This window comes from Microcaecilia unicolor, chromosome 2 (assembly GCF_901765095.1).
Source record: "Microcaecilia unicolor chromosome 2, aMicUni1.1, whole genome shotgun sequence".
NCBI lineage: Eukaryota > Metazoa > Chordata > Amphibia > Gymnophiona > Siphonopidae > Microcaecilia > Microcaecilia unicolor.
The window spans coordinates 414,181,697-414,209,068 of NC_044032.1; the positions used below are offsets into that span (position 1 = coordinate 414,181,697).

General features: G+C 43.8%; 1 protein-coding gene across 3 annotated transcripts in view; it reads left to right on the forward strand.

Annotated features, from left to right (window-relative positions):
• SMARCAD1 (SWI/SNF-related, matrix-associated actin-dependent regulator of chromatin, subfamily a, containing DEAD/H box 1) overlaps nt 1-27,372 on the forward strand; it is a 314,928-nt gene that overhangs the window by 39,775 nt on the left and 247,781 nt on the right. For 2 of the 3 annotated variants that reach the window (XM_030190695.1, XM_030190698.1), the window contains one exon: nt 17,480-17,651. In XM_030190695.1, the coding sequence (XP_030046555.1) occupies nt 17,480-17,651 (172 nt within the window). The remainder of the gene's footprint in view (nt 1-17,479; nt 17,652-27,372) is intronic. The other variant, XM_030190696.1, reaches the window with a different exon arrangement.

The following is a 27,372-nucleotide window of genomic DNA, read 5'->3' on the forward strand; positions in this document are numbered from 1 at the left end:
ATTTTTGGCATTGAAACAGGATGTTCTTAAATTGGGTGGTTCTTTTTTGTTAGTTTATCCTTGCAAATGCCTGGTCAGGTTTAGTGGGATAAAGTATGTATTCTATGACTCAGAACAGCTAAAATCCTTTCTGGACATGAAACAGCTTAATCTAGAACTAGTTAAATGATATTGTGACGAATTATACACATAAACCGCATTTAATATTTATTTATGTTAATATGCCTGTATAAAACTCCACTAAACTGTAACACCCCCCTCAATTTGAGGTCTAAGGAAGCATTTATAATTTTTCTTATTACCTATTTAACGTTTGTATTATGCTGTTTTTCTGTAACAAGTAATATGCTTGTAAGAAATTGATAAATCTTATTAAAAAAAAATTGATACTGGATTGATGACTATTACATGCTCACCCTGATTTATGCTCGGCTTAAGTGAAACTAGCCATTGTGGTTGCTAGTACACAATACCAGAGCGTATAGGCACAAAAAAAGCCCTGATTAGGATAGTAGTGAACAAGGAGAGGCAGTTTGAAAAGAGGAATTCACTAACTGATATGTTTCACAGCATGTAAGTTTCTATGCTGTAGAAACTGGCACTACTTTTTCCATAGGAATACACTGGGATATTTTTAGTTCTTTAGAGCCCACAGTCCAGTATGGCTTATTTTCCAACTCTCTTTTTACTAGTTTTTCCTCCATAGAAGTTTCATTCCGTTCCATTTAATTTTTGGAGAGTTACATTGTTCCCAGATGGACAGACAGATATTTCTGAACTTCTATTGGAAAATAAAACAGAAGTGATACTGTCATTTTTTTTTTTTAAATCTTTTTATTAAATGTAACAGTACATATAAGAACAACAAATAAACAGGCATAAAGTAGAAATTAGACCACCTAGAGGTTAGTAGAGCAAATATGTGCCTCACCAGGCCAACAACAAAGACACTTAAATAATCATTAAAAGGCCTTGTTTCTTATAGCCTCCCACTGTAAAGAACTTATCCCAAGAATCTCTAGAATAGGCCTCCCAAGTAGTCTCTCCCCTTCTACCCCAACCCTACCCCCCAACCTGCCAGAAAACCACTCACTAGGCAACATGAGGACACACCTAAAAGGCATGAAAAAAAGAATTGGGAGCTTGTGCACATTTCTGACAGAGGGGAGACGGTCCCTCCTATCTTAAAAATTTGGACCTGAGTGATATAAGCTCGGTGAAGCACTCTAAACTGGCATTCCCATAACTCTGTAGAGACTATCACTTCAGGAATCCAGGTAACTAATTTATCAAAATCCAGAGAGGCAGGTGTCCTGTGCAGACCTGCTCTCCATTTAGCCACCAAAACAGAAGTATCTTTCAAGAGGTGACACCTATGAAGACTTATGAAGGTCTGACACAGAGAGCCTCTCTCGATCTTCCACGACCAGATGAGCAGAGAGCCAATCTCTGTGTTGGGCAACCAAAGCAGTTCTATTCAAGGTGGAAACGTAATACCAAGTTGATGCGCCAAAGTCTCTCTCCCCCACAAACGCTGCAATGGCATCTTCAAACCAGTTAGCTGTAATAATGCTCCAACCGGGATATCCCCATTTGCTTCTAATGTGAAAAAAACCCCATTCTCTACCCCTGGTAAAAATGCAGCATTCCCCCGAATATGTAAAAGAGCCGACATATGAGAATTCAGACCCCAGTAACAAGTGCGGTCTTGCTACAACCACTGCAAGGGCCTCAGTAAAGTGCTGTGCTTCATGCCAAAATGGATTAACTTCAAATGTGCCTAAACCAAAAAAAGTAAAATGGCAAGAGTGAAAAATCTCTGGTTCAACTTGCATTGGTGTATAGTCCTCCCTCACTAAAAACCAGTCACCCAAATGGTGACATAGACATTCCTGATTATACTGATTTATATCAGATAGACCCAACCTCCCTCTACACCAGCTACCTAACAGCATCTTTAAGTGGAGCTTTGGCTTTTTCCCTCCCCAACAAAACCTAGATAAATGCTAATAAAAAAAACCTCAAAGTTCCTTTTTTAACAATTTAAGTGGAAGCATTTACAAAACATATAACCACCTGGGAAATCTGGCCATTTTAAACAAGTGAATCCTGCCATGCAATCCAAGAGGAAGCCTCTGTCACCCTAGTGAAATGTCCATCATAGATGCTACCAAGTGGGAGACACTGAGCCGATATAACTCAGAGGTATCTATATCCAGTTGAATCCCCATGTAACCGAAGGAGCGTTGGGCCCAATTCAAGGGGAATTGGCTCCCTCACAGTCAATGAACGTCATCCAAACAAGGCGTCCAAAGAAGCCAGCGACTTTGATTAATATGGGGACTTCTCGGCTTTTAAGTTGATTTTTTCAAACTATTTATTTATTTGTTGCATTTGTACCCCACGTTTTCCCACCTATTTGCAGGCTCAGTGTGGCTTATACAGTACCGTAAGGCATTTGCCAAATCCGGTAGAGAACAGATACAAGGTTATGTTATGTTCGAATAAGGTAGATGTATTCCAAGCTCCATTAGGGTCGAAAGCTCCAATAAACATGGTCAGTGTCCTTTTTTGCATCAAAACTGATTAGAAGCGATTGCAAGCCTTGCCGGTGAACCTCTTCTAATGAATTAGTGGCTGTTTTACCCCGGACAAAGCCAACCTGCGAGTCCTCCACCGAGGAGGGAAGCACCTGTGCTAAACGGTTGACTATAATTTTGACAAATAACTTGGTTTCAAAATTTACTAAAGAAATAAGCCTATATAAAGTAGACAAACATAGGTCCTTGTCAGGTTTCAAGAGAACTATCATCTGGGCCATCTTTAGAGAGTCGGGCATTATTTTATGCTCAAACATATAATTAAATGTTGTCTTCAATGAAGGCCCAATCTGTTCATGTAAGATTTTATAAAATTCAGCCCCGAGCCCATCTGGGTCTGATGTCTTAAGTGCACATGTCTGAAGGGCAAGAGCGAGTTCACTGTCTTAAAAAAAAAAAAAAAAAAAAAAAGCATTAAGAAGCGCCTTATTCATCTGGGAAGGTTGAGGAAGCCTTAAATTTTCAAGATGCATAGTGCCATCTAGAGGGGCATAATAGAACGGCGCTGCAAAGGGGCAGAGCCAACCGTATTTTCAAAAAAGATGGCAGTCCATCTTTTTTTTTTTTTTTTTTTGATAATACAGTTGAGGCCGCCCAAATGTCAGAGATGGCCAGGTTTGAGATGGCCGGCCTTGGTTTTTGCCCATAATGGAAACTGAAGCCGGCGATCTCAAATCCGGCCAAATCCAAGGCAAGAAAGAAAAATAGCTCCCAGGTGCATAGCTCCCTTACCTTGGGTGCTGAGCCCCCCCCCCCCCCCCAGAACCCACTCCCCACAACTATACACCACTACCATAGCCCTAAGGGGTGAAGGGGGCACCTAAATGTGGGTACAGTGGGTTTCGGGTGGGTTTTGGAGGGATCCCATTTTCCATCACTAGTGTAACAGGTAGGGGGGGGATGGGATGGGCCTGGGTCCGCCTGCCTGAAGTCCACTGCACCCACCACAACTGCTCCAGGGACCTGTATACTGCTGCGATGGACCTGAGTATGACATTTGAAGCTGGCATAGAGGCTGGAGAAAAAAAGTTTTTCAAGTTGTATTTTTGAGGGTGGGAGGGGGTTAGTGACCATTGGGGGAGTCAGGGGAGGTGATCCCCATTCCCTCCGGTGGTCATCTGGTCAGTTGGGGCACTTTTCTGGGACTTGGACCTGAAAAAAAAGGTACCAAATAAAGTGGACCAAATTCTCGTTAAGGCCGGCTTTCTTTTTTCGATTATCAGGCGAAGCCGGCCATCTCAACGCACGCGCCCATCCTGCCTTCGCTACCGTGCTGACATGCCCCCTTTAACTTTCGCTGGCCCCGTGACGGAAAGCAGTTGGAGCCGGCTAAAATCGGCTTTCGATTATACCGATTTGGCCGACCAGGAGATCGCCGGCCACCTCCCGATTTGTGTCGGAAGATGGGCGGCGATCTCTTTCGAAAATCAGCTGGCTAATGTGTTCCTCTCAGCCAGAGCATATAAAGATTCATAAAAATGGTTAAAATAGCATTAATTTCCAAATCTGAGTTTATCGTCTGGCCTGTAGAGTGCTGCATTTGTAGTACTTTCAAAAGGCCCTGTTTAGGTTTTACCAAGTGAGATAAGCTTGCCACACTTACTACCATGTAAGAAAAGCTGGTATTTATAATACATTATAGATTTAGTGGCCCTTTGAAGTAACAGTGTATTTAATGCAGCTTGGGAGGCCAAAAGAGCCAGTCAAGTATGCCCTGATTTATGATGACCAAAGGTTTTCCTATCCTGAATCGCCTGCTTTTCTAACCTCAAAATCTCTCTCCTATATTTTCTTCCATCTAGAGGCATAAGCAGTTATATCCCCCACATCACGGCTTTAGCCGTGTCCCAGAAGAGAAGAGGCTGAGCTACATGAGCTACATTAAATGATTTATAACCATTCTACTTAACTAGCAGAAAAGCATGAAAGGATTGGTCCCAGTAAAGCTGAAGGGGAAATTTCCATTGAAAACTACACTGGAGAGCGATATCCAAGGAAACCAAAACCACAGCATGTTCCGTTCCGAAATACCATAGGGATCTATCTCCAGTGCCATCAAGTGTGGGAAAAAAATGACGAGAAACAAGTATATAATTGATTCTCTGAGGACAAACAGGCTGCTTGTTCTCAGAAGTGGGTCGACGACCGCGTCGGCCCAGAAAGCGGCAAACTTTTTTCAGCAAAAATATAAAACTTTGCCAGAGTCTTCTGGTGCACAAGCAGCGCACACTGCTCATGCGCGGACGACTTCCAGCCCGTCGCGAGCGTGTCTCCTTAGTTCTTTTTTGTCCGGACGAGGTGACAGCATTTTTTTCTGCTCTCCTCGTTTTTTGGCCCAGGAACAAGAGTCTGACTACTTTTTTCGCTATTTTTTTTTCTTTTAAATTTTTTTTCCCATAGTTTCCTTTAGTGTTTTTTTTGGCCTGTTTTTAAGTTTACTTTCTTTTCGACATGGCCGGCCTTTAGGCCGCGCGGTTGGTTTCCCCCTTTTTGTGCCCTTCACTTTTTCGGCACAATCGCATCGTTTGATTTCGCCAAAGCCATTTTTCCTTCCATGTCATCGAGGACGCCCAGCGGCTTCAAACGTTGTACTCAGTGCAACCGGACCATCTCAGGTACCGATACCCACGCCTGGTGTATCCAGTGCCTTGGGCCCGACCATAGCCCAGTCGCTTGTAGTCTGTGTCTTCGTATGAAGAAACGGACTCAAGTGTCTCGAGAAGCCCAGCGAGAAACCCTTTTTGGGGCTCGGTCCGGCCCCTCGACGTCAACAACGACATTGGTACTGAGGTTGGCGGCGTCGGAATTGACATCGAGAGGAGCATCGCCGTCTGAAGGAGAGGTAATGGCTGCCCCGAGACCTACTCATGCTGGAAGCAGTGAGGCGTCGAGTGGGTCTCCACCTGCCTCAACACTGGATCTGGTGCTCACAAATGGGTGCCCACCTGGGCAGCAGTGACCATCAAACAGTTTGGTTAGATATAACAGCTGAAGTGGAGGGCAGCAACTCAAAAGTCCTGCATTTCAAACATGCTGACTAGTAAAATGGAGGAATACCTGAATAAAGAGCTGATGGGCTAGGAGGACATACGAGAAGTGGAAAGGCAGTGGTGCAGACTGAAAGAAGCTATAAGTATGGCTGCGAACCTTTATGTAAGGGAGAGTAAATAAAAACAAGAGAAAAAGGAAACTGATATGGTTCTCCAAGCAAGTGGCTGAGAAATTACAGGCTAAAGAGTTGGAGTTCATGAAATTCAGAAAAACTCAAGAAGAGGAACACAGAGAGGAATACTAGATGAAAATGGAAGAAGCCAAGAGAGAGATATGCCTGGCGCAAGCGGAAGAACAAATGGCTAGAAGTGAAAGGCGGAAGACTAAAAATGGAATTGTGAGACTGAAAGATACTGCGAACCGCTATGTGGGGAATGATGAAGAAAAAGCAAATGTGCTAAACACATACTTGTGTCTTCATGGAAGAAAATTCTGGAGAAGGACCACGATTGACTGGTAAAAGTACGTATGAGAATGGAGAGGATATATCATCGTTCACGGAAGAGAGTGTTTATGAACAACTTGAAAATTTGAAGGTGGATAAAGCCAAGGGACTGGAAGGGATCCATCACAGGATATTGAGGTAGATTGGAGAGGTTCTTTCAGGTCCTCTTAAAGATTTGTTTAATAAATTCTTTAAGACTGGGGAAGTTCCATGTAATTGGTGAAGAGCGGATGTGTTCCATTTTCACAAAAGTGGTCACAGAGAAGAAGCTGGAAACTACAGACTGGTAAGTCTCACTTTGGATATTGGAAAACTAATGAAAGCAATGTTGAAGGAAAGGATAGTGAATTTCCTGGAATTCAATAAGTTGCAAGATCCAAGACAACATGGTTTTACCAAAGGTGATTTGTGCCAAATGAATCTCATTGAATTCTTTGACTGGGTGACCAGAGAATTGGATCAAGGATGTGTGATAGATGTAATCTACTTTGATTTCAGCAAAGCCTTTGACTCGGTTCCTCATAGGAAGCTCTTGAATAAATTTGACAGACTGAAGATAGGACCCAAAGTGGTGAAGTGGATTAGGAACTGGTTGACAGACACCAGAGGGTGGTGGTTAATGGAATTCACTTGGAGGAGGGACAGGTGAGTAATGGCGTGCCTCAAGGATCTGTTCTGGGGCCGAATCTATTCATTATATTTGAGAGTGGCATTGCCGAAAGGTTAGAAGGTAAAGTTTGCCTTTTTGCAGATGATACCAAGGTTTGTAACAGAGTGGACACCCCGGAGGGAGTGGAAAATATGAAAAAGCATCTGCAAAAGTTAGAATAGTCTAATGTTTGGCAATTAAAATTCAGTGCAAAGTGATGCACTTAGGGAGTAGAAATCCACGGGAGACGTATGTGTTAGGCAGTGAGAGTCTGATATGCAGAGGCAGGAAGAGGGATCTTGGGGTGATAGTATCTGAGGATCTGAAGATGATGAAACAGTGTGACAATGTGTTGGCCGTAGCCAGAAAGATGGTAGGCTCTATACAGAGAAGTGTAACTAGCAAAAGAAAGGAGGAGTTGATGCCCCTGTACAAGTTGTTGGTGAGGCCCCACCTGGAGTATTTTGTGTTCAGTTTTGGAGGCCATATCTTGCTAAGGATGTGAAAAGACTTGAAGCAGTGCAAAGAAAAGCTACAAAAATGGTATGGGATTTGCATTACAAGTCATACGAGGAGAGACTTGCTGACCTGAACATATGTATAACCTTTTCTGGAGACGGGAAGGCGGTAGAAGTAGAGGACATGAATTGAGGTTGAAGGGAGGGCAGACTCAGGAAGTATTTTTTCATGGAGAGGGTGGTAGATACTTGGAATTTCCTCCTGCGGGAGGTGGCAGAGAGATGAAAACAGTAACAGTATTTAAAAAAATGTATGGGATAAACACAAAGGAATCCTGTTCAGAAGGAATGGATCCACAGAAGGTTAGTGAAGGTTGGGTGGCAATACCAGTAATTGGGAAGCAAAGCTAGTGCTGGGCAGTCTTCTACAGTCTGTTCGCTGAAAATGACAAGGACAAATCAAGGTCAGGTATACATATAAAGTATCACAGAGTTTATCTTGTTGGGCAGACTGGATGAACCATACAGGTCTTTATCTGCTGTTATCTACTATGTTGTTATGTTACTATGTAGAATTGGCATAATGGTAACATGACATCCATCAAGCAACTGAAAAAATTCTTATTATAAACATTAGGGGTGTACATATTACATAGTCAAGGGGTGCCTATTTATGGACACTTGTACCAAAACAAAATGACCTGATGGGCCATGTTTTATGGAGTGAATTTGGACCTGCAATGATTTCCTGAACAATATGATGACCCTCAGCCTTCCTATTAACAGCAGGAGATCCCACAAGAAAGCCCACCCACCTTTTCTGAAATTTGTGTTCCTCTATAGAAAGATGAGTCTCTTGAAGGAAAGCAATATCTACTTTGTCTATTTAAAAATTATAAAGTTTTCTGGCGTTTAATAGGTGACATTACCTCACTGACGTTCCAAGAAGAAAGTTTGAGAGAACTCATTCTTGGAATTCCTTTTACAAATATAGAACAACAAAATATCTAAAAACCAAATGAGGTGAGAGGGCTCTCCCAGCCAGTAGCCACGCCCATGTGAAAGAAGGGAGACTGCACCCTCCAAGTCCAAAAAGAGCAATACTGAGGGTCACGTGACGCCATGGCAGAGAGCGGACGTACCTGAAGTGCTCTCCGACCCCGATCCACCCTCCCCATCAAGCCGGGCAGTCAGCGGTCCCAGAGTGTTGACCAAAACGTATCGGAGCATAGCCTATACCTCAGCGAGTGGGCACCGGACGGCGGGAACAGGGGATGGCCGCGAAAACTGCCCAAAAAGATAAGCTGCGGCAAAAACAACCAGACCCCAAAATGGCGTCCCCGCCGGAAACACCTAGCGTGACTGTATCCTCGGCGTGGGTGGCAGAGATAACGGTGGAGATGTCCGCTGTTATGGAGGAACTGCTAGAACGAAGACTAGCTCCCATCGACTCCAAGTTAGAGAAACTACACTCACGCATGGAGGACCTGGCGAGAGAATGTGTGGCCTGCCAGACCTGAACGAGGTGGAGGCCGAACAAAAAAACGACCAGAAAGCAGGTTGAAGCACTAGAACAAAAAGTAGAAGAACTGGAAAATCGATCTAGACGCAACAACCTGCGTCTGGTGGGGCTTCTGGAGGCCATGGGCGGCAAAGATTTAATTACTGAGCTGGAACGCTGGCTTACAGCACGAGTGGCCTTCCCTGCGCACATGGGCCCTTTGAGAGTGGAGAGAGCCCACCAGCTGGGCTCTCGTACAGACAATACCAATAAACCACGAGTGCTCATCATGCGGGTACTGAACTTTCACCATAAACAATATATTTTACAAGCCTCCAGGAAAGACAATGTGTTGCTTTACGAGCAGAAAAGTGTGTTATGTTTCCAGGATTATTCAGTGGGGGTGGCGGGGAGACGCCGCGCCTTCTCCCCGGTGTGTACAGCCTTGTTTAATCAGAAGATCAGATTCAACCTGCTATACCCAGCGCAGCTGAAGATCGTATATAAAGGAGCAACACATATGTTTGACGCGGTGGAGGAGGCAAAAAGATTTGTGACCCAGATTGAGGCAGAAGGCGCGGGAAGCAATAGGAGAGACACCCCGACATGAACCGGAGGAGAGGTCGAGGTACCGCTCTGTCTATTAATTGGAGAGAGACTCTTTGAGACCTCATAGACCTGAGATGTCACAGTCCAGACAGGTTTGGCTGGATAACATATAGATTCAACAGTTTAATTAATGTTTGTTTATGTTACATAGCATATAAAGGCTCTGGGTAGCTGGAGAGGCTCACACATGCAAAACTTAAGCTACAAGGACTGGCCTCGGTAGCACACTGGACAAACCTAGAGATTTAAGAGCAGACAGCTAGGTGGAAGAACACCAACGATTAGAGGCGGGGTCTGCATAGGTCATAATGATTGGGGCCTCTCCACACCAGAGCCAGACTAATTGTACAAAAGTTCTTAAGGTGTAAAACCATATGAGGGGTGATATGGTTGAAGGGTAGAAGGGACATGTATGAGAGGAATATAATGTCTGTTGGGAATGAGTAACAAGGGGATCGGAGGACGAAATGGATGGGCTTTATAAGTAAAGGGTCTATGGTTGATGTGTTGCATGAAAGGGAGGGAGGATGGGAGGCGACAAGCGTGACTAGTTCCTATTCTGGGGATCATAGTACAGGGGAGTAGGGCAAGAAGAAAGGGGAGGGGGGGAAGAAGCTCAGGGGAAGGGACAAAAGGGAACAAGGCCAACCAATGTGCTGGGGGGGGGGGGGGGAGACCACTGAGACGGAGTAAAAGTAGATGGTGGGCATGGGGGGGGGGGTATAGGCTGGGGTTCCTCCCTGAGAAGACACACATTGAGAGACGCATCACAAAGAATAGCAAGACCTATAGATTATGGTTAGGCTCCTAACCTGGAATGTGGGGGGCATACACTCACCCGTAAAGAGAACAAAAATATTGCAACATTTACAGAGAAACTGCATAGACATTGCTTTGCTGCAAGAAACACATGTTAGCCAGGAGGAACATGCAAAACTTAAGACATGGTGGGTAGAGGAATGCGTCTCGGCAGGAGCACAGGGGAAAAAGGAGGGGTAGCGGTATTAATTCGTAAGGGGTTGACAGCAGCAGTGCGCCCTATGGTGACAGACACTAGAGGCCGTTATGTTTTTGTGGAATTGGAGATCTCGGGATAAAAACTGTTAATAGGCAACATTTACGCACCCAACCAATTTGACAAGCACTTTTACAACCAAATACTACAACACTTACTCTCATATCAGGGGGAACATGTGCTGGTAGGAGGAGATTTTAATACGGTATGGGACGCCTCGATAGACAGCACCCAGGGAAAGAGGAGTGACTCGGCGGCGTCTAATAAAGGCTTGAAAAGATTAGGACAGACACTGAATTTAATAGATGTGTGGAGGGTGCTACATCCCATTGAAAGAGATTTTACCCACCACGTGAGGGCCCATGCTTCCCAAGCCAGAATATATTACATACTAATTACTGAAAACATGCTAGGAAACGTAAAGGAAACGCATATAGGTGGTGGGTAGCTGGAGAGGCTCACACATGCAAAACTTAAGGACCTTACATGATCTCGGATCATGCTTGGGTATGCCTTGACTGGGAATGGGAAGAACGGAGACACAAAGGGGGCTGTTGGCAGTTTCCGCTAGACCTGGCAGGGGACGAGACATTTAAGGCCAAAATAAAGGAACGCTGAGAGGACTATGCAGTACTGAACCAACAACACATAGCCCACTCCTGTTTTGGGATGCAGCGAAAGCTGTGCTGCGAGGTGAAATAATCAGTTACCATCACCATCTTAGGTCTGCCTGAAATAGGGAAATCTTACAGCTAAGTAAAATAATATGTAAGGCCCGGCAGGCTTACGGTCGGACACACGCTGAATCTCATCGTACCACCCTCCTGGAGACCCAGGTTACATTAAATATGCTGTTGCAACAGCGAGCCTTGAAGTCTCAAGCATACTATAAATTTCACTTACACAGATTCGGGAATAAAGCCGGGTGCCTATTAGCAAGATTAGCTAACCCGAGAGGGAACAAAAGACAGGTTTTGCAAGTGAGAGGGGAACAGGGGAGAATGGAGCATACAGCGGAAAAGATATGCGAGGCTTTTGCCAAATTTTATGGTAAATTATACATGACACCAGAGGACCAGGGGCTGTTAGAGTCTTCATACTTAGATAACTTAGATCTGCTGGCCCTTAGCCAACGGGACAAAGATAAATTAAATAAACCAATCATGGAGGCAGAAGTAATACTGGGTATAAAACAAGGACAATTGCTTAAGGCACCTGGACCTGATGGGTTCCATATAGAATTCTATAAGATCTTAGGGGAACACATCGCACCGACGTTAACTAAATATTTCAACAATATAATACACATGGAACAACCCCCGGAAGGCCTATCCTTAGCACATATAGTGGTGCTGCCAAAACCCGGTAGGAATCCACAACGTGTGGAGTTTTACCGCCCAATTTCCCTATTGAATGCAGAAATTAAATTGCTAGCAAAAATCCTGGCCAATCGCATGAAAAAGGTCCTGCCAAAACTAATCCACGAAGCCCAAACCGGATTTGTGGAAGGTAGGGTAATCGCTAAGAACCTGCGAAAAATCATAGGGGCCCTAGAAAGGAGGAAGCAAGCAGATGCACCATCCCTCCTAATAAGTTTTGACGCCGAAAAGGCATTCGACAAAGTGCACTGGGCATTCATGTTCGCCGTGCTAAATAAATACGGGTTTGATGGCCGGTTTTTGTCAGTGCTCCGGGCCCTTTACTATAAACCGAAAGCGAAGATACGGGTTAACGGGCTGGAATCGGAGGAGTTTCAGATATATCGAGGAACCCGACAAGGATGCCCGTTATCCCCGTTACTATTTGTTTTATCCCATGACCTGTTGATCAGAGATATCGTGACTAGCCCGACGATATAAGGTATACACATAGGCCAGACCGAATTCAAAATAGCAGCCTTTGCAGACGATCTCCTAGTACTGATCACAAAACCTACGTCATCGTTCCTGGCTCTAATGGAGATTATGGAAGAATATGGAGATTACGCAGGACTAAGCCTGAATCTGACTAAGTCAGAGGCACTGGCGTCCTCAGAGGAGGTGAGAGCCTTATGGGATCAGGGTTTTCCCCTAAGCTGGGCAGAAGAATCCTTTAAGTACTTGGGGATATGACTGACCATGGAGTTAGAAAAGCTACACGATCTAAACATAAATACCCTAAATACTCTGTTAGAGGAGACAAGACGCCAGCTGGATAGATGGGATGGCCTCCCGTTATCATTAAACGGCAGGATAAACTTAATACACATGGTGATATTTCCAAAGTGGCTGTATCTCCTGCAGACGCTCCCCCTCCGCCTGAAACATAAAGACTTAATGAACATCAACAGGACCTTTAACAGGTTCTGCTGGGCGAGAAAGAAACCCCAAATACGGGCCAATGTGATGAAAGGTAGATGGAATAGAGGGGGATTGGGAATGCCAGATCTCGCCTTATACAACCAAGCCTGCCTTCTCAGACATATAGGAGACTGGGTGAGCCACTCAAATGTCTTTACACCACTGGAAATGGAATGGGAATATTTTGCTCCATACGATGTTATCACATTATTGCACTTAGAATAGGGACAAATCCTGACCCAGTTTAAACGTTGCCATTTGCTGCAATCCATGCGTAAGGCATGGAAGATGCTGGCTAGGACTTTGGGGGGAACGCCAGGAACATCAGAACTGCTATCATTTAGAGGGAACCCGAGCTTTGAGCCCGGACAAACCAATTCAGCCTTCCTTAGGTGGGAGGTGCAGGGAGTTACAAAAGTGGAACATTTGTTAGGGAGGGAAGGAGATATCATAAAGTATGAGGACCTACAAAATAAAGTAGGGAGTACATGGGGGGACTATTTTGCGTATGTACAAGCTAAGCACTACATTTCAAGCCTTAACCAGCCGGCACTCTGATCGAAATTTGGAGGTCAGATACAAACCTTTTTCCTGACACTGGAAGCAACAGGAATGACAGTGTTAACCATAAGTCGAGCTCTGGAGAAAAGTGCCCCTAACAAAAATTTATATTATATTAAACATAAATGGGAACAAGAATCGGGGGGGGGGGGGGTCTTAGAGAGGTGGGATGTAGGGGCCACACTGAGGTGCATTCCGATACTCACCAAAGACGAACGACTTAGAGAGAGTGGTTATAGAGTGGCAATGAGGGCATATGTGTCGGGAAAGCAATGGGGACACATGAATACTACAGGGAATGTGCAATGTGCTGAATGCGACCACGAAGCCCCCATATTATTCCATGCTTTTTGGGATTGCCCGGAGTTCGTACTTTTCTGGAGGCAAATTCAGCGGTTTTTGACTGACACGACACAGATACCAGTAAGGGGGGCATGGGAACACTACGTTCTAGACACGCAATCAGCATTTAATGCACAGGCGAAAGGGCCTAGGCTTTGGTGCCGCAAGGTCTGCCTGATAGCACGTAAGACTACCCGCATATTGGCATTGGCGAAATCAAATACATGAGATGGCCACCTGGGAAGCGAAAGGTAACCCAAAACGGAAAAAAATTTTCATGCAAATATGGGAACCTTACTGCTCAATATGTTGTGAATTGGTTATGGCCATTTAAATAATGAGTAAATCCTTTCCCGAATAAGGGTTGGCAAGGGAGGGGGGAGGGAATGGTGAGACACTGCATGATTAAGGAAGGGGAATCAATTATGGTTCATGCTGACAAATGTACTGAAACACTGATATTTCAGATCAGGTGGGCATGTAGACAATGTTTAGCAGCTATAATGGATTCGCCATTAGGGGACCACAAGAGCAAGGGCTCCCTCTCGGGATAGAGGTAACCCACCAACCAATAGTGGCTATATGTGGAGCCGGACCATGGGTTATGACCAAGACAAGAGTCCGGAGAACTGAGAACCAACACAAACATCAAGCAGACTCTTATTAAATAAGACAACCTAATCCACTTCAATTCAGGAAAGGGGGAAGGGGGGAAGATGGGGGGGCTGGGAGGATGAGAGGGGAGAAAGTGAAACAAAATGTTGATGGCAAACTTGAACCACTATGTACCGATGTATGGTATTTGGACTATATTATGGACTTTGAAGTTATTTGGTCGTGTGCACCAGTTTGACCCACAAATAAAAAAGTTGGGAATCATATGAAATTGTGAAGGGGGGGGAATAAAACCGCTAGACACAAGCAGAAGGAAGGGGTGGGGAGAAAATGTTAAAAGTTTGATGACGGACTGTATTACATAGTTTTAAGGTGTTCATGTTTGTTCCGGAAGCTATGTGTAATCATATTATTGGATGTATTTCATTTGAAATGTCATCAATAAAAAAGTTGAAACATAAGAGCAAACCTGAAAGAGGGGAGACTGCTTCCAAGTCCAAAAAGAGAAAAACACATAGGAAAGAACAAATACTATAACCCCCCCCCCCCCCCCAAAGAACCCCAAAACAAAGCATAACACCATACCACCCAAAAAGCAAGGAATAAAAAACAGAAATTCTCAGCCCCAGTCTAATCCAGCTTCCCACCCAATCCTCCTTTCCCTTCCGACCCCCCTGTACCTTCCTCTGTATCCCAATGTAATAGTCCTACCATTGAGGACCAGAATCTGAGTTAGGCCCTCCCTAACCCTCAAGTGCTACAATAACAAACCAAATTCCTCAGAGTACTCAAAAGAAGGTGACTGTAATCAGAGTCAACATTATAATAACATGGAACCCACAATATATGTAAAGCAACTGTAACCTCATTAAGAGCTCACTCTGAACCTATTTGGTGGGGAAAAAAAAGAAACCACACATTATGGGGGGATTAAACTCCATCCATACTAATTGACTTAGCTTTAAATCAGTGAGCCTGATCTCCTCCTGCTGCCAATTTTATACCTTAGGAAATTATGCACTGAAAAATCAAAGTATGCACCAAAAAATAGAAGATTATGCAAAAGTTATTGTTGTTGCTAGCATGTGCGGACATAGTGCCTCAATGCTATTGGTGCAGAACAAAAATAAAATCTTACGTTGGGGTGAGTGTTCTGTGACAAAAAGCATAGAATAAACTTTTTATATAACTTTTGGGTGTTTATTTCTCTATTGCCACCTCTCTCTCTAAGTACACAAGTATTGCCATACTGGGAAAGACCAAAGGTCCATCGAGCCCAGCATCCTGTTTCCAACAGTGGCCAATCCAGGTCACAAATACCCGGCAAGATCCCCAAAATGTACAAAACATTTTATACTGCTTATCCAAGAAATAGTGGATTTTCCCCAAGTCCATTTAATAACGGTCTATAGGCTTTTCCTTTAGGAAGCCATCTTTCCCAGAGCATAATTTGTAGACTCTGCTGCCACCTCTCTCTTCCAGGGCATAATTTGTAAACAAAAAAGGAGCTGGAGAAATAAACCATAAACTGAGGAGGCAGGTGGGACAGTGGCTGGAGTGACAGAAGGGAGTGACTGTTTTGTACTCTGCTCCAGGGTTCTCTTGCAGGCGGTCTGTAATGGATGGGCTGTAGCAGAACATGCCTGCTGCTCTGCAGTCTGATTAAAAAGTGGTAGAACTGCATTCCAGGCTGTTATTCCAGAAATTAAGCCCTACTCTTCTTTCCCCCACCTATCTTTTTTTCTGTGTTACCCTTTCCCTCATAATCTTCCTTCAGCACAAACTCTTTCCCTCCTCCTCCAGCTCATCCACCCCTTCAATGCTGTATTCATCTCTCTTCTATGACTGCTTAACTTTAGTTTTAGTTTTCTCCAGCAAGTCCTTGACCAGCTCCCCCCCACTCCCACTATAATCTTTTCTGTGGACTTTGTGTCTCCTCATTACCTGTGCCTGCAAACACACCTCTCTCCAGTAGTCTTCCTTCATTGTGTGGCCCTCTGTGCAATTTCCAAAGTCCATGCTGTTCTCAGTCTTGCGAGAACAGCACAAGCCTCCAGGTACAACATGATTCACATATATAAGTACATAAGTAATGCCATACTGGGAAAAGACCAAGGTCCATCGAGCCCAGCATCCTGGCCCCGACAGCGGCCAATCCAGGTCAAGGACACCTGGCAAGCTACCCAAACATACAAACATTTTATACAAGTTATTTGTGATGCAGCATGATGACTGCACCAGTTTTTCTTTCACAGAACATTGATGTAGCCTCACTTCCTCCTGCTGGCTTGCAGGTAATCTCCAACATACTTTTTTGCTACAACTGCTGTTTTTCATTTAAGCCCTGCTTAATTACATGATAATGCAAGTGATCAGTGGTTATATGCAAAATTCTGCAGGCACATGATCACACAATTCCTTGAAATGTAGAGTCTATACTAAGTGACCTTATTTGCAGTACTGTATACAGTTCTGGAGTTCAGCTTCAAAGGGATATAAACCAGATGGAATCAGTTTGAAGAGGGGCAACCAAATGGCTTTGGCACAACGCATTTGGGAACTTATTTAAAAATCTAATTGTGTACTCTGGACAAAAGGTATGGGAGGAGAGAGATGATAGACATCTAAACATTTCCCAGGTTTTTAATGAATAGGAGATAGACCTTACTCAGCAGAAATTAGCCTCTGGAGTGAGGGTTCGTAAAAGACAGGGAGATTTTGACCCATTTTAGACCTAAGAGTCCTGAACAAGTACTTATGAAAGCAAAATTTCAGGATGTCTGGCCTGGGCACCTTGCTTCCCATGATTCAGGTAAATGATTGGCTATGCTTTCTGGACTTAAAGAATGTTTATACCCAAATTCAGATATATCCCCAGAGCAGATGAATAGGTTGCAAGTCAAGAGTGCTGAAATAATATCCTGTGATTATTTTCAATTTGCATATATAGTAATGCTATGTTGAAGCTTGTCATCTTATTTTCAAGTAGTATGTTTGTAAGCATTTATACTTCATTCTGGTAAAATATCTGTCAGATAAACACATTGTTTTTCTTAAATATGTTTAAACAAGTGCTTTTTCAGTCTAGTATGAAAATCAGTTGTTAATAAATGTGAGCAATGACCATGGTATTGTAACATTAGCTAGAAAGCTGTGCTCAGGTTTGCACTGCAATGATTGCGGTACTTAAATAAAATTGAACTGTGAACTATTCATTTTTTTTTTTTTTTTTTACCAAAAAGACAAAACAAATGTACCCCCCCATCCTTTTTCTCTCATGTTTTGTAATTTCAGAAGTGGTGTGACTAATGATATCTCTGGAAACTCTGACAGACAGCCTAGCCTTAAAGCTACCCATACAAATGGTGTAGTGCATGCTTCTGACCATGAAGAGGAAAGCGACAGTTTCAAGCTAAAACAACTGAAGGATATTTTTCCACAAAGAAGTGATGAAGATTTATTACAAGTAATCTATTTATGACATTTATTCCTCCACATTATTCCAATCTCTGGTTCAATATGGCTTACAGTGTGAGATAAACAGATAAGTACAGTAATGCACAATACATTCACTATTAAGGTACAAGACTATTTTTATAGGTAACAAAGTGGAGATAACACAAAACTTGCATAGAAGCCATGTTTCTAATCTATACCTAGTGTCCTTCTGTAGAAAGAAATGTACTAAAGAGGAATGATTTCAGTAATTTACGTATTGACTTACTTGAATTACGTACTTGACCTGATATTTTGTAGAGAGTTCCATCATTTGGTACCTTGAAAAGAGAAATCTGCAGAAAGAATTGATTTATATATAATCTTGTAATTGGGGAGATTAATACTACTTATTGGGTTATTTATCCTAAATGTGTAATGCAAATAAAAATGGGTATTAGAAGACCTCTGTACATCTTGCCTTTAGAACTATGTAAGTAGAGAGCAAAATTGTAGTTCTAATGGGTTTGGTAAAAAACATAAAACAAATTTGATCAATTCATCAGAAATGGAATTCTTTCCTGTTAGGTGTCACCAGAGTTCTAATTTATAGAATTCTCATATATATTTTTAAACTTTGAATGAAAAACAATAGCTAATTTTCTTATTTTCACATTGAGCCTGCATATTGGTGGGAAAATGTGGGATACAAATGCAACAAATAAATAAGCGTATGTTTAAGTATAAACATACATGTTGATTTGATTTTAGTGAGTGTTAACATTTGTCTCATGGGAGGCATACTGACCTTGAATTCATCTTGATGGATAAAGCCTAGTTTGTGTGTGTGTGTGGGTGGGGGGGGGGGGGGGGGTTGCACTTCTTCCTGAAATTACTTCCTAATTTGAAGATTACTTGCCATTTGGACCTCATTCACTCACCGTGGCATCATATCATACATCATGATTTTCTTTCTTTGGCTGTGCTTATCATCAGCAGTAGCTTCCTGACTATCCCTTGAAAGCAGGCCATTATGTGATATAAACCAGATGCTTTCAAGGGCTTTATCGCCAGGTGCAGTAGTTTCAGCAAATAGTTTTTTTTCTGGAATATGGCTGGCTTTCAACCTGAAGGTCACAGGTTTAAGGCTGGTTTGTGCATCATATTAGAAGCTGTGGCCCTTTGCTCTTTTTCATATGGGGCATATTTTAATTCACTCTCCCATATTTCTTTCCTTGACAAGCAGTTCATTGCAAAGCAGGGACAGTTTACACTATGCTATAGCGCCAAAGGTTAGCTGTGGTGGTTTCCCACAGCAGCTCTGCTCTTCTAGTATTGCACTCTGACACTGATCAAACTATTGCATACCAGCTCTATCTGTGGTATCTCTAGCTAGTTGTATGTTGCAGTGTCCCTGAGGCTTTTATTGCACTTTTGCATGTTTCCTTTGTATTGGACAGCTAGCTATATTGCAGAACTACTTCAATTTAGCATTCTTTCTTGCACTTCTCCTCTAGGAAGCGTTTCTACTCTTTCCTCTTTGGCTCTCTCATCTGCGGTTTCTCTGGTTGGCCATTCTGGACCCTCCTGTTCAGTTCCAGACTTTGCCTTTCGGCATGGCAATGGCTCCATGCACGTTTTCTTATGTTTGGGAGTGTTGCGGCATTCTACGCAAGGACAGCATCAGAGTGCACCCCGCTCTAGACGAGTACCGAGAGTTAATGTTCGCAGGTCTTCTCTCTGTTGGAACCCTTTGGCTGGGTGGTCACCCTTCAAATGAGCCACATCATCCCGTCCCAGACATCTGTGGTATGATTTTGTTTGTTGACCGAGGACTGGAGGATCTAGCTTTAGACTCGGGTGCGCAGTCTGCTCGGGGAGCCAAGTTTTCAGACCTGGCAGTGCGTTCTTGTCTTGGGCTTTGTGGCGGCTACTTTGGAGGTAGTACCGTGAGCTGTTCTCACATGCAACATCTATAGCTTTCGCTTCTCGGCAGGTGCTCTGTGTCCCAGGAGTGTCGGCGGCATCTTCCGTGGCTGTTATTGGCAGAGCTATGCATGAACTGGTGGCTCCACAATTCCTCCCTGTGGAAGGGATGCTTTGGCGTCTCCGCAATGGATGGCGGTGGTCACAGATGCAAGTCTCTTGGGCTGGAGAGCCTTTTGCTGCCTCCTTCTGCCTCCGGAGCGGTGGATGGCACAGGAGATGGTGTGGCCAATCTGCCTGGACCTGCTTTTGGTGCTGCTCATCTTCTAGCCTTTCCTGTGCCATCTGAGATCACAACGGCGGTGGCTTCTTCAGCAGGAATTGGCCACTAGGGCGTGTTGCCCCCATGAAGTGGGCAGAGGATCTTGTGTTCTGTTTCTCTGCAGCCCACTTTGTGGGCTTTTCTTAAGATGAGCTCTCGTTTTCTGCCATCTTCTGGTCTCGGCAGAATGGTTATTCCGCACCAGTGCTTCTTCAATTTGGCCTCAGGTAGAGAGCTCTGGAAGTAGATCTGATCGTGTCCTGGCTGGACACCGAAGTGCCTTCTTTCTTCTGTCATCGCAGAGAGGGTGATTCGGCAGGGCTGGTTGTTCGGCTGCTTCTTTACCTGGAGGATGTTCTTCAATAGCGTTTCCTCAGTGGTCTCTCTGCGGCCGAGTTATTTTCAGATCGCTCTCCACTGGGGTTGAGTCATTCTGGTAGCTCCGTATTGGCTACGGCGCCCTTGGTATGTGGGTCTGGTGCAGCTCCTGATGATGCCTCCGTTTCAAATTTCGCTCGACTCTGGGCTTTTCCTTCAGGGTCCGTGACAGAGTGGAGGATCCCTCTTGCTTTGGTCTTATGGCCTGGTTTTTTTTGAGAGACTGACTCTGAGGAGCAGAGTTCTTCGGACACTATGATTACTGCTGTATTGCAAGCTTGTATGCGGTCCACTTCGACCGCTTATTCTTGGTACAGAGGATTTTTTGGGGCATGGTTACGGCCCATGCTTGGTCTCCATAGTGGGCGTCTGTTCCTCAGCGATTGATTTCTTTCTGCAGGACAGGTTGCACAAGGGCCTGGCCTCTAATTTGCTTCAGGGGCAGGTCGCGGTAGCCTGCTTCTGGGAGAGATTGTCTGGCTCTTCTCTGGCTTTGCACCCGGATGTAGTGCATTTCTTGCACAGTGTTTTGCTCCTCAGCTGCTGCGACCTTTTTCGCCTTGAAACCTTGTTCTTGTTCTCAGAGCCTAGCTTAGGGCTCCTTGTCTACCGAGCATTGCTTCGGACTCCTTTGGATCCTTTGCAGAAGGCTTCGCTTAGGAGCTTGCTCGCAAGCGGTGTTCTTGGTTGCCAATTCTTCGGCACGCAGAGTGTCTGAATTTTTAGTGCTGCCGTGCCAAGCTGCTGTTCTTCAATTTGCTGACTGTGAAGTAACCTTGCATACGGTTCCTCCTTTTCTTACCGGCTGTGGTTTGGCTTTTCTTCATCAGCCTCTTTCTTCTCTCCTTTTGGGGGAGGGGGGATTTTCAAGTGGATTACGCAGTGCTTTGTTTTCTGGATGTTCAGAGGGTTCTCTGGAATTCGCAGATGTCGCTTGTTTTTCAGCGTTCTGATCTTCTCTTGTGGTTCTTGCCGTGGGACGGCGGCCTCTGGTCCGGCTATTTCTCGTTGGATTGCAGATACTTTATTTCCGTGGATTTTTTGGAAGGTTGCGTCCCGCCGGTGGTGTTGCAGACTCGTTCTAGTTTCAGTAGTGTTTGGTTTGTGAGGGAAGGTTTCCTGGTTTCTTGTCTGATTTTTGCTTGGTGATAAGACATAGTGAAGTGAAGGAGGAGCTTCTATCAGTCACTATTATCAGACTTTGAACAAAAAGGTTCATTTTTTTCAAGCCACTATTATAGTTATTCTTAAACCCAACAGGGATCACACCAAAGTTCGTAATTATAGACCTGTCTCACTTATTAACATTGATAACAAAATTTATGCAAAAGTCCTAGATCGCAGATTACAAAATATTCTGTCCTCCCTAATACATAGAGATCAATATGGCTTTACCCCCAAAAGACTGGCCTGTGATAATTCAAGACTTTTTTTGAATATCTTAGCTCATAACTGAAGACACTGATGAAAAATTCCTTGCAGTTCCACTAGATGCTGAAAAAGCTTTTGGTCGTATTGAATGGGAATATTTATTCCATGTACTTAAATGGTTTGAATTTAGTCTCAAATTTATCCATATGATCAAACTCTTATAGAACAATCCTGTAGCAGCAATTGTGGTTAATGGAACCATATCCCAATTTTTCAATCTCAACAGAACTACTAAACAAAGCTTTTGTCCCCTCTCCCATTCAACATAGCATTGGAACCACTTGCAACAGTGATCAGAGCGTACCCTAATTTTACAGGCATCACTGTTGGCTCTGAATCCTACAAACTTTCCATTTATTCCAATGATATTTTAGTTTACACAAATATAGACACCCTGTCTTCTTAGAAGTAATTAACTCATTCTCACCCATATCTCTATATATAAAAGGCACCTCCAACGTTCTAATTGAAGCCTCCAGCCGGAAACTTGAGGTGGCATAGATATCCGGTTTAGCAAGTACACAAAGGAAAACAGAGTAGTAAATCAAGCACACAGAAATAACGGAGGGAGATAATTGTTTTCTCAGGCACCTGGAGTGGTTGCCCTGGGTGATTAACAAGGTCAGCTGGGGTGCAGGCATGTAAAGCAATTAACTCTGCCCTGAACTCTGCCCTGGGTGATTAACAAGGTCGGCTGGGGCGCACAGCTCCTTGCAACTAAAACAATTAACTCCTCCCAGAGTCTTAGGAGCTTGCCTTTACTCACCCACGCTGCCCTCATTGCCATACACTCTAAACCAAACAAACCTAGCAGCTGCTGCTCCACATTGTCATTTTTAAATTGTTGCTCCATCAGAAACAAGTCTACAGCTGTTTCAACTGGGAGGGAAGGTGGCCCTGGAACTGGGAGGTTGGGGACTCTGAAACTCTGAGGGACGGAGGGTGGGGGGACCATGAAACTCAGACGGACCCTGGAACTGGGAGGGAGGGGGATGACCCTGGAACTGGGAGGGAGGGGATGACCCTAGAACTGGGAGGGAGGGAGGAGGGAGGGAGTGATGGGCACCTGGCACACACTCTGATTCTCATTCCCTCTCTCTCACAGTCAATCTCACACACACTTTCTCAAACATACACACTGAGGAAAACCTTGCTAGCGCCCGTTTCATTTGTCAGAAACAGGCCTTTTTTACTAGTCAGGATATAAAATAACCTGGACAAAATCAGCTGTAATTCCTCTTTCTCCTCTCATTTTTAAACATCATCTATCACACTTGCCAGTTGCTTGGGAACCTACAATAATTAAATATTTGGGGGTCCAATATTCCAGCTCTGTAGAGAAATCACTGAGTTTAATTTAAAAAAAATTTTATTCTCTCAATTACTACTTCTACATTTAATTCCTGGTTCCCATTATTTCTCACCTGGTGGGGTAGATTTGAAGCCATCAAAATGGTTCTTGCTTCTAAGCTAAATTATATCTTTAGTATGACATCTCTCCCATTACTGCATAGTACTTATAAAAAAAATTGACTCACTAATTAATAAATTCATATGGAAACAACACCCCCCCCCCCCCCCCCCCCTCACATAGCCTTAAAAAAACTTAAACTACATAAATCTAAGGTGGGATAGGACTTCCTGATTTCAAAACCTATCAGCCTTAAAAAAAAAAAAAAAAAAAAACACAAAAAAACCTTACGGTTCTTTTTACTAAGGTGTGCCGAAAAATGGCCTGTGCTGGTGTAGACGCATGTATTGAGCGCGTGCAGGTCCATTTTTCAGTGCAACTGCAAAAAAGGCCTTTTTTATAGCCGAAAATGGACGTGCGTCAAAATTAAAATTGGTGCATGTCCATTCTGGGCCTGAGACCTTACCGTCACCCATTGATCTAGCGGTAAAGTCTCATGCATTAACTGGGCGTTAATCATCAGCATGCATATAATGCTGATTACTGCCTGATTAGCGCCGAATGGGAGAAATTTTCCGGTGCGCGTAGTGGACGCTCGTAGAAAATGAAATTACTTCCTGGGCCACGCGGTAATTCAAAATTCAAGCACCTATGCGGTTTAGTAAAAGGGCCCCTTAAACAGCATAAATCTAAAGGTGGGATAGGGCTTCCTGATTTCAAAACCTATCATACTGCATTCAGACTATCTCAGAACGTATTTTGGTTCACAGAAACTCACAATGGGGATAAACCAGGATGGCTCTCCTTTGAAACCTGTCTAATACAGCCTTCTCCTTTGCATCTCCTCCCTCTCATGGACAAATTTAATTATCCCAAATCTTTGAGAATACTAAAATCCTCAGCTGGTTCCCTAAAAGAACTATGCAATATCACTAAACATAAAATAAAATCTACACATGACATCCCTTTATGGCACTCCTCTTTGTTTGACTCCTCTGCTTTAAAGCATTTTCAAAAAGAATGGGATCCTAATGTGATTTGGGGGGAGATGCACTAAAAAATTGTTGGAGCCCTTCCCTTACCGATTCCCTTAGCGAATTGGTAAGGAACGATCATGCATCAAGGAAAAGGAATGCAAATGAGCTGCTCGTTGTAGCTCACTTGCATTCTCTATTCCATCGTTAAACAGTCGGCAGGTCGAGCATGCGCAGAGCAGCCAAGCGTTATGCTGGCTGCTCTGCGCATGCCAAGGACATCCTTTATGGACATCCTTCACTTAAAAAAAAAAAAAAAAGGACGTCCCCGATGAGCATCTGCTGCACAGAGGGGAGGAGGCCCCTGAGCCTAGCTGGAGGCAGGAGCCTGGGCGCGTGCGTCCGAGATGGAGAGCTGCCACTCCGGATTGCACTTGGAGCAGAAATGTGAATGATGACAGGAGCACATGTAGCCTTGAACCCTACCCTGGCTCTCCAGGCAGAACAATGAAGGGGGGGGGGGGGGGGGGGGGGGAGAGATGTGCATGTGTGTGTGTAAATGATCACAAGCCCCCTTGACTCTACCTCCAGCAGTAAGCTGCAGGGGACCGAGAAGGACGTCTCTGCCGAGGCACACCTTCTCTCCCGCATCCCGCATCTGCAAGCTGGGGATCAGGGAAACAATCTCCTGTCCACAGCATGTCCGATGCCCCTCCTCCAAGTCTCTCTCAGCCAATCACAGCGCGTTTAGCTGTCACTGGTGTCAGCTAAACGCGCTGTGATTGGTTGAGAGAGACTTGGAGGAGGGGCATAATCGAAAGACGTCCAAATAGTCAGAAAAAGTACCGCCTCCATCCTCAGCCGCAGCTCATTTAACAAAAGAAACTCAAATAAGGTTGTTGTTTAAGGACCTTGACAGTTCAAGAGACCTACCTGATGCTCGGAAAGGTGCTCCGTAGAAGGGTGAGAAGAAACTTCCAGGTCTCAGCTGACGTCCGAAAAGGCCGTTTTTATTATTGCGGGGGATGGGGGGAGGACGTCCAAAAAGGACGTCTTTTTGGATGGATGTCCTCAATTGCACTCTCCTGCTAGGATCGAGCCGCATTGGAGCCTTCCTGCAGCAGGCCGTGGAGGGGGTGAGTGGCGCGGTGTCTTCCTTTCGGGTGGCACAGGTTTTTATTAAGTGAAGGACGTCCAAAAAGAACATCTTTGGTGTGGGGTCTTTTTTTTCCCAGGTGAAGGACGTCCAAAAAGGACGTCCCTGACGGCATTTTTTTTCTTCTGATTTGCCCCAACAAGAGGTGTAGACCTCCAATTAGTTTTTTCACGGTAAGGGGATTGGAAAACCGTAGTGCATCTCATTATAATAGCCTTGCAATAGCCTTTGGATCATCTGTATTCCATTTTTGTTAGCTGCTACCGTGATCGGAAAATGGCTCGGAGAAGTGCATGCCACGGATTACTGCTTGCTCGTTAATGGCTCATTAAGTTTAGTGCATCTGGCCCTTCGTCCCTATCTCAGCTGTACATTGCAGGTAATTTATTATCTCCTGATGCTCTATCTAGATTGTACAATGTACCTTTAACTCTTTCTTTCCCATGGAAACAGCTCTCCTTATTTCTAGCTCCTGCATACTCTTTATCTTCTCTCACTCACTCATAAAACATCCGAGTTTTCATTCTAGTGCCTTGAATTACAAAGTGGCCAGAAACGAGCTGTTCACTGTAAAAAAATTTGGGGAAACCTCTGAAAACTGTGGGCTTCAAATAGAGTCCACATGGGAAAAAGACTTGGATATCATCTCAACAGAAATTGACTGGTGAACCTATTGGTCTATAAACTTACATCAAACAAAATCAGCAGCTATATCTCAATCATCATTCTTCATAATACATCGAGCCTACCGGACTCCAAAAAGACTGGCCAAGATCTCTAATCAAAGCTCCCTAGGATCATGTTGGTCTTGTCACTCTGCTGATGGTTCTTTATCTCACATGATCTTTTGTTGTCCAAATGTATGTGCTTACTGGAACTATATTTGATCCAGAATCTCCAACATATTTCATTTACCTCCTGATCTGCATATCTCTTACAACATTGTAATCCTTTACTCCTCCAGTTCAGAAATTTCTTCCCCAATCCTCTCACAAACTTTTCAACATTCTAATGGCAGTTGCCTTGCATTTAATAATATTCAAATGGAAGGACAACTCGCTTTTGAACTTCTCAGAATAGTGGAGCCATGTTTGCATTATAAAGAAATATGAACTACTACTTGCTTACAAATATTCTGTGACATCTGTAATGGCTACCTGGGCACCTATAGTCTCATTTTGCTTTAAATATCCACAGACTTGATAATTACTGTATTTTGACCATCTCATTACCCAGTATAAAGTTTATTATAATGATATATTATTGATATTTCACATATATCATGAAGCTGATCTATTGTTATGTCTGTCTATTTTGTTAATTTTGATATATCTATAACAAATTTCAATAAATATATGGAAAAAATGTATTTTTCTATGTGGGTCGGCTCCTCTTTTTTTTTTTTTTTTTTGTTTGCTATAAGTATTGTGTGGGTCAGAACCTTCTTCCTTTATTTTCTTAGGTTTTTGGCATGTTAACATTTCTTTTTATGCCTTACCAGTCCCCTTTAGTCCTTGAGCTTCTCGATCAGGGTCTCTTTTTCACAGTTGAGCCATTTGATTTGGTCTCTGCTATTTTCCAGTCATGTTTGTTAAACTCCCATTGGTTTTAAGAAGTGCATCAAGTGCTACAGGACCATGTCCCACAGACACTCATAATTGGTTACTCCTACCAGAATTCTGCGCCAAAAAAATAAAAATTCTGTGCAAAAAAACTTGCAAATTCTGCAAGTTTCATCATTTAACCAATTTTACAGCCCCTTCATACACATCTATATTTTTCCAACCCCCCCTGCCAGCACCCATTGCATTCATATTTTATCCCAGCCCCCTTCCTGCACCCACACATAGCATCCACCTTTACAGCCCACACCACACACACACATCATATCTACCCTTTTTTTTTTTTTTTTACAGCCCCCTCACTCCATACATACCCACCCACACATATTTCATCCACCTTCTTCTTTTTTTTTTTTTACAGCCCTGCCTCCCACATACGTAACATCCACTTTTATTTTACAGCCACAGCATCCACCTTTTTTTCACAGCTCCCTCCCTGCCTGCACCTATAGGCCATCAATATTTTTTTTTCGGCCCGCCCCTGCACTCACCTGTGAGGTAGGAGCTGCATGGGAGTACCTGTTTGGGTCAG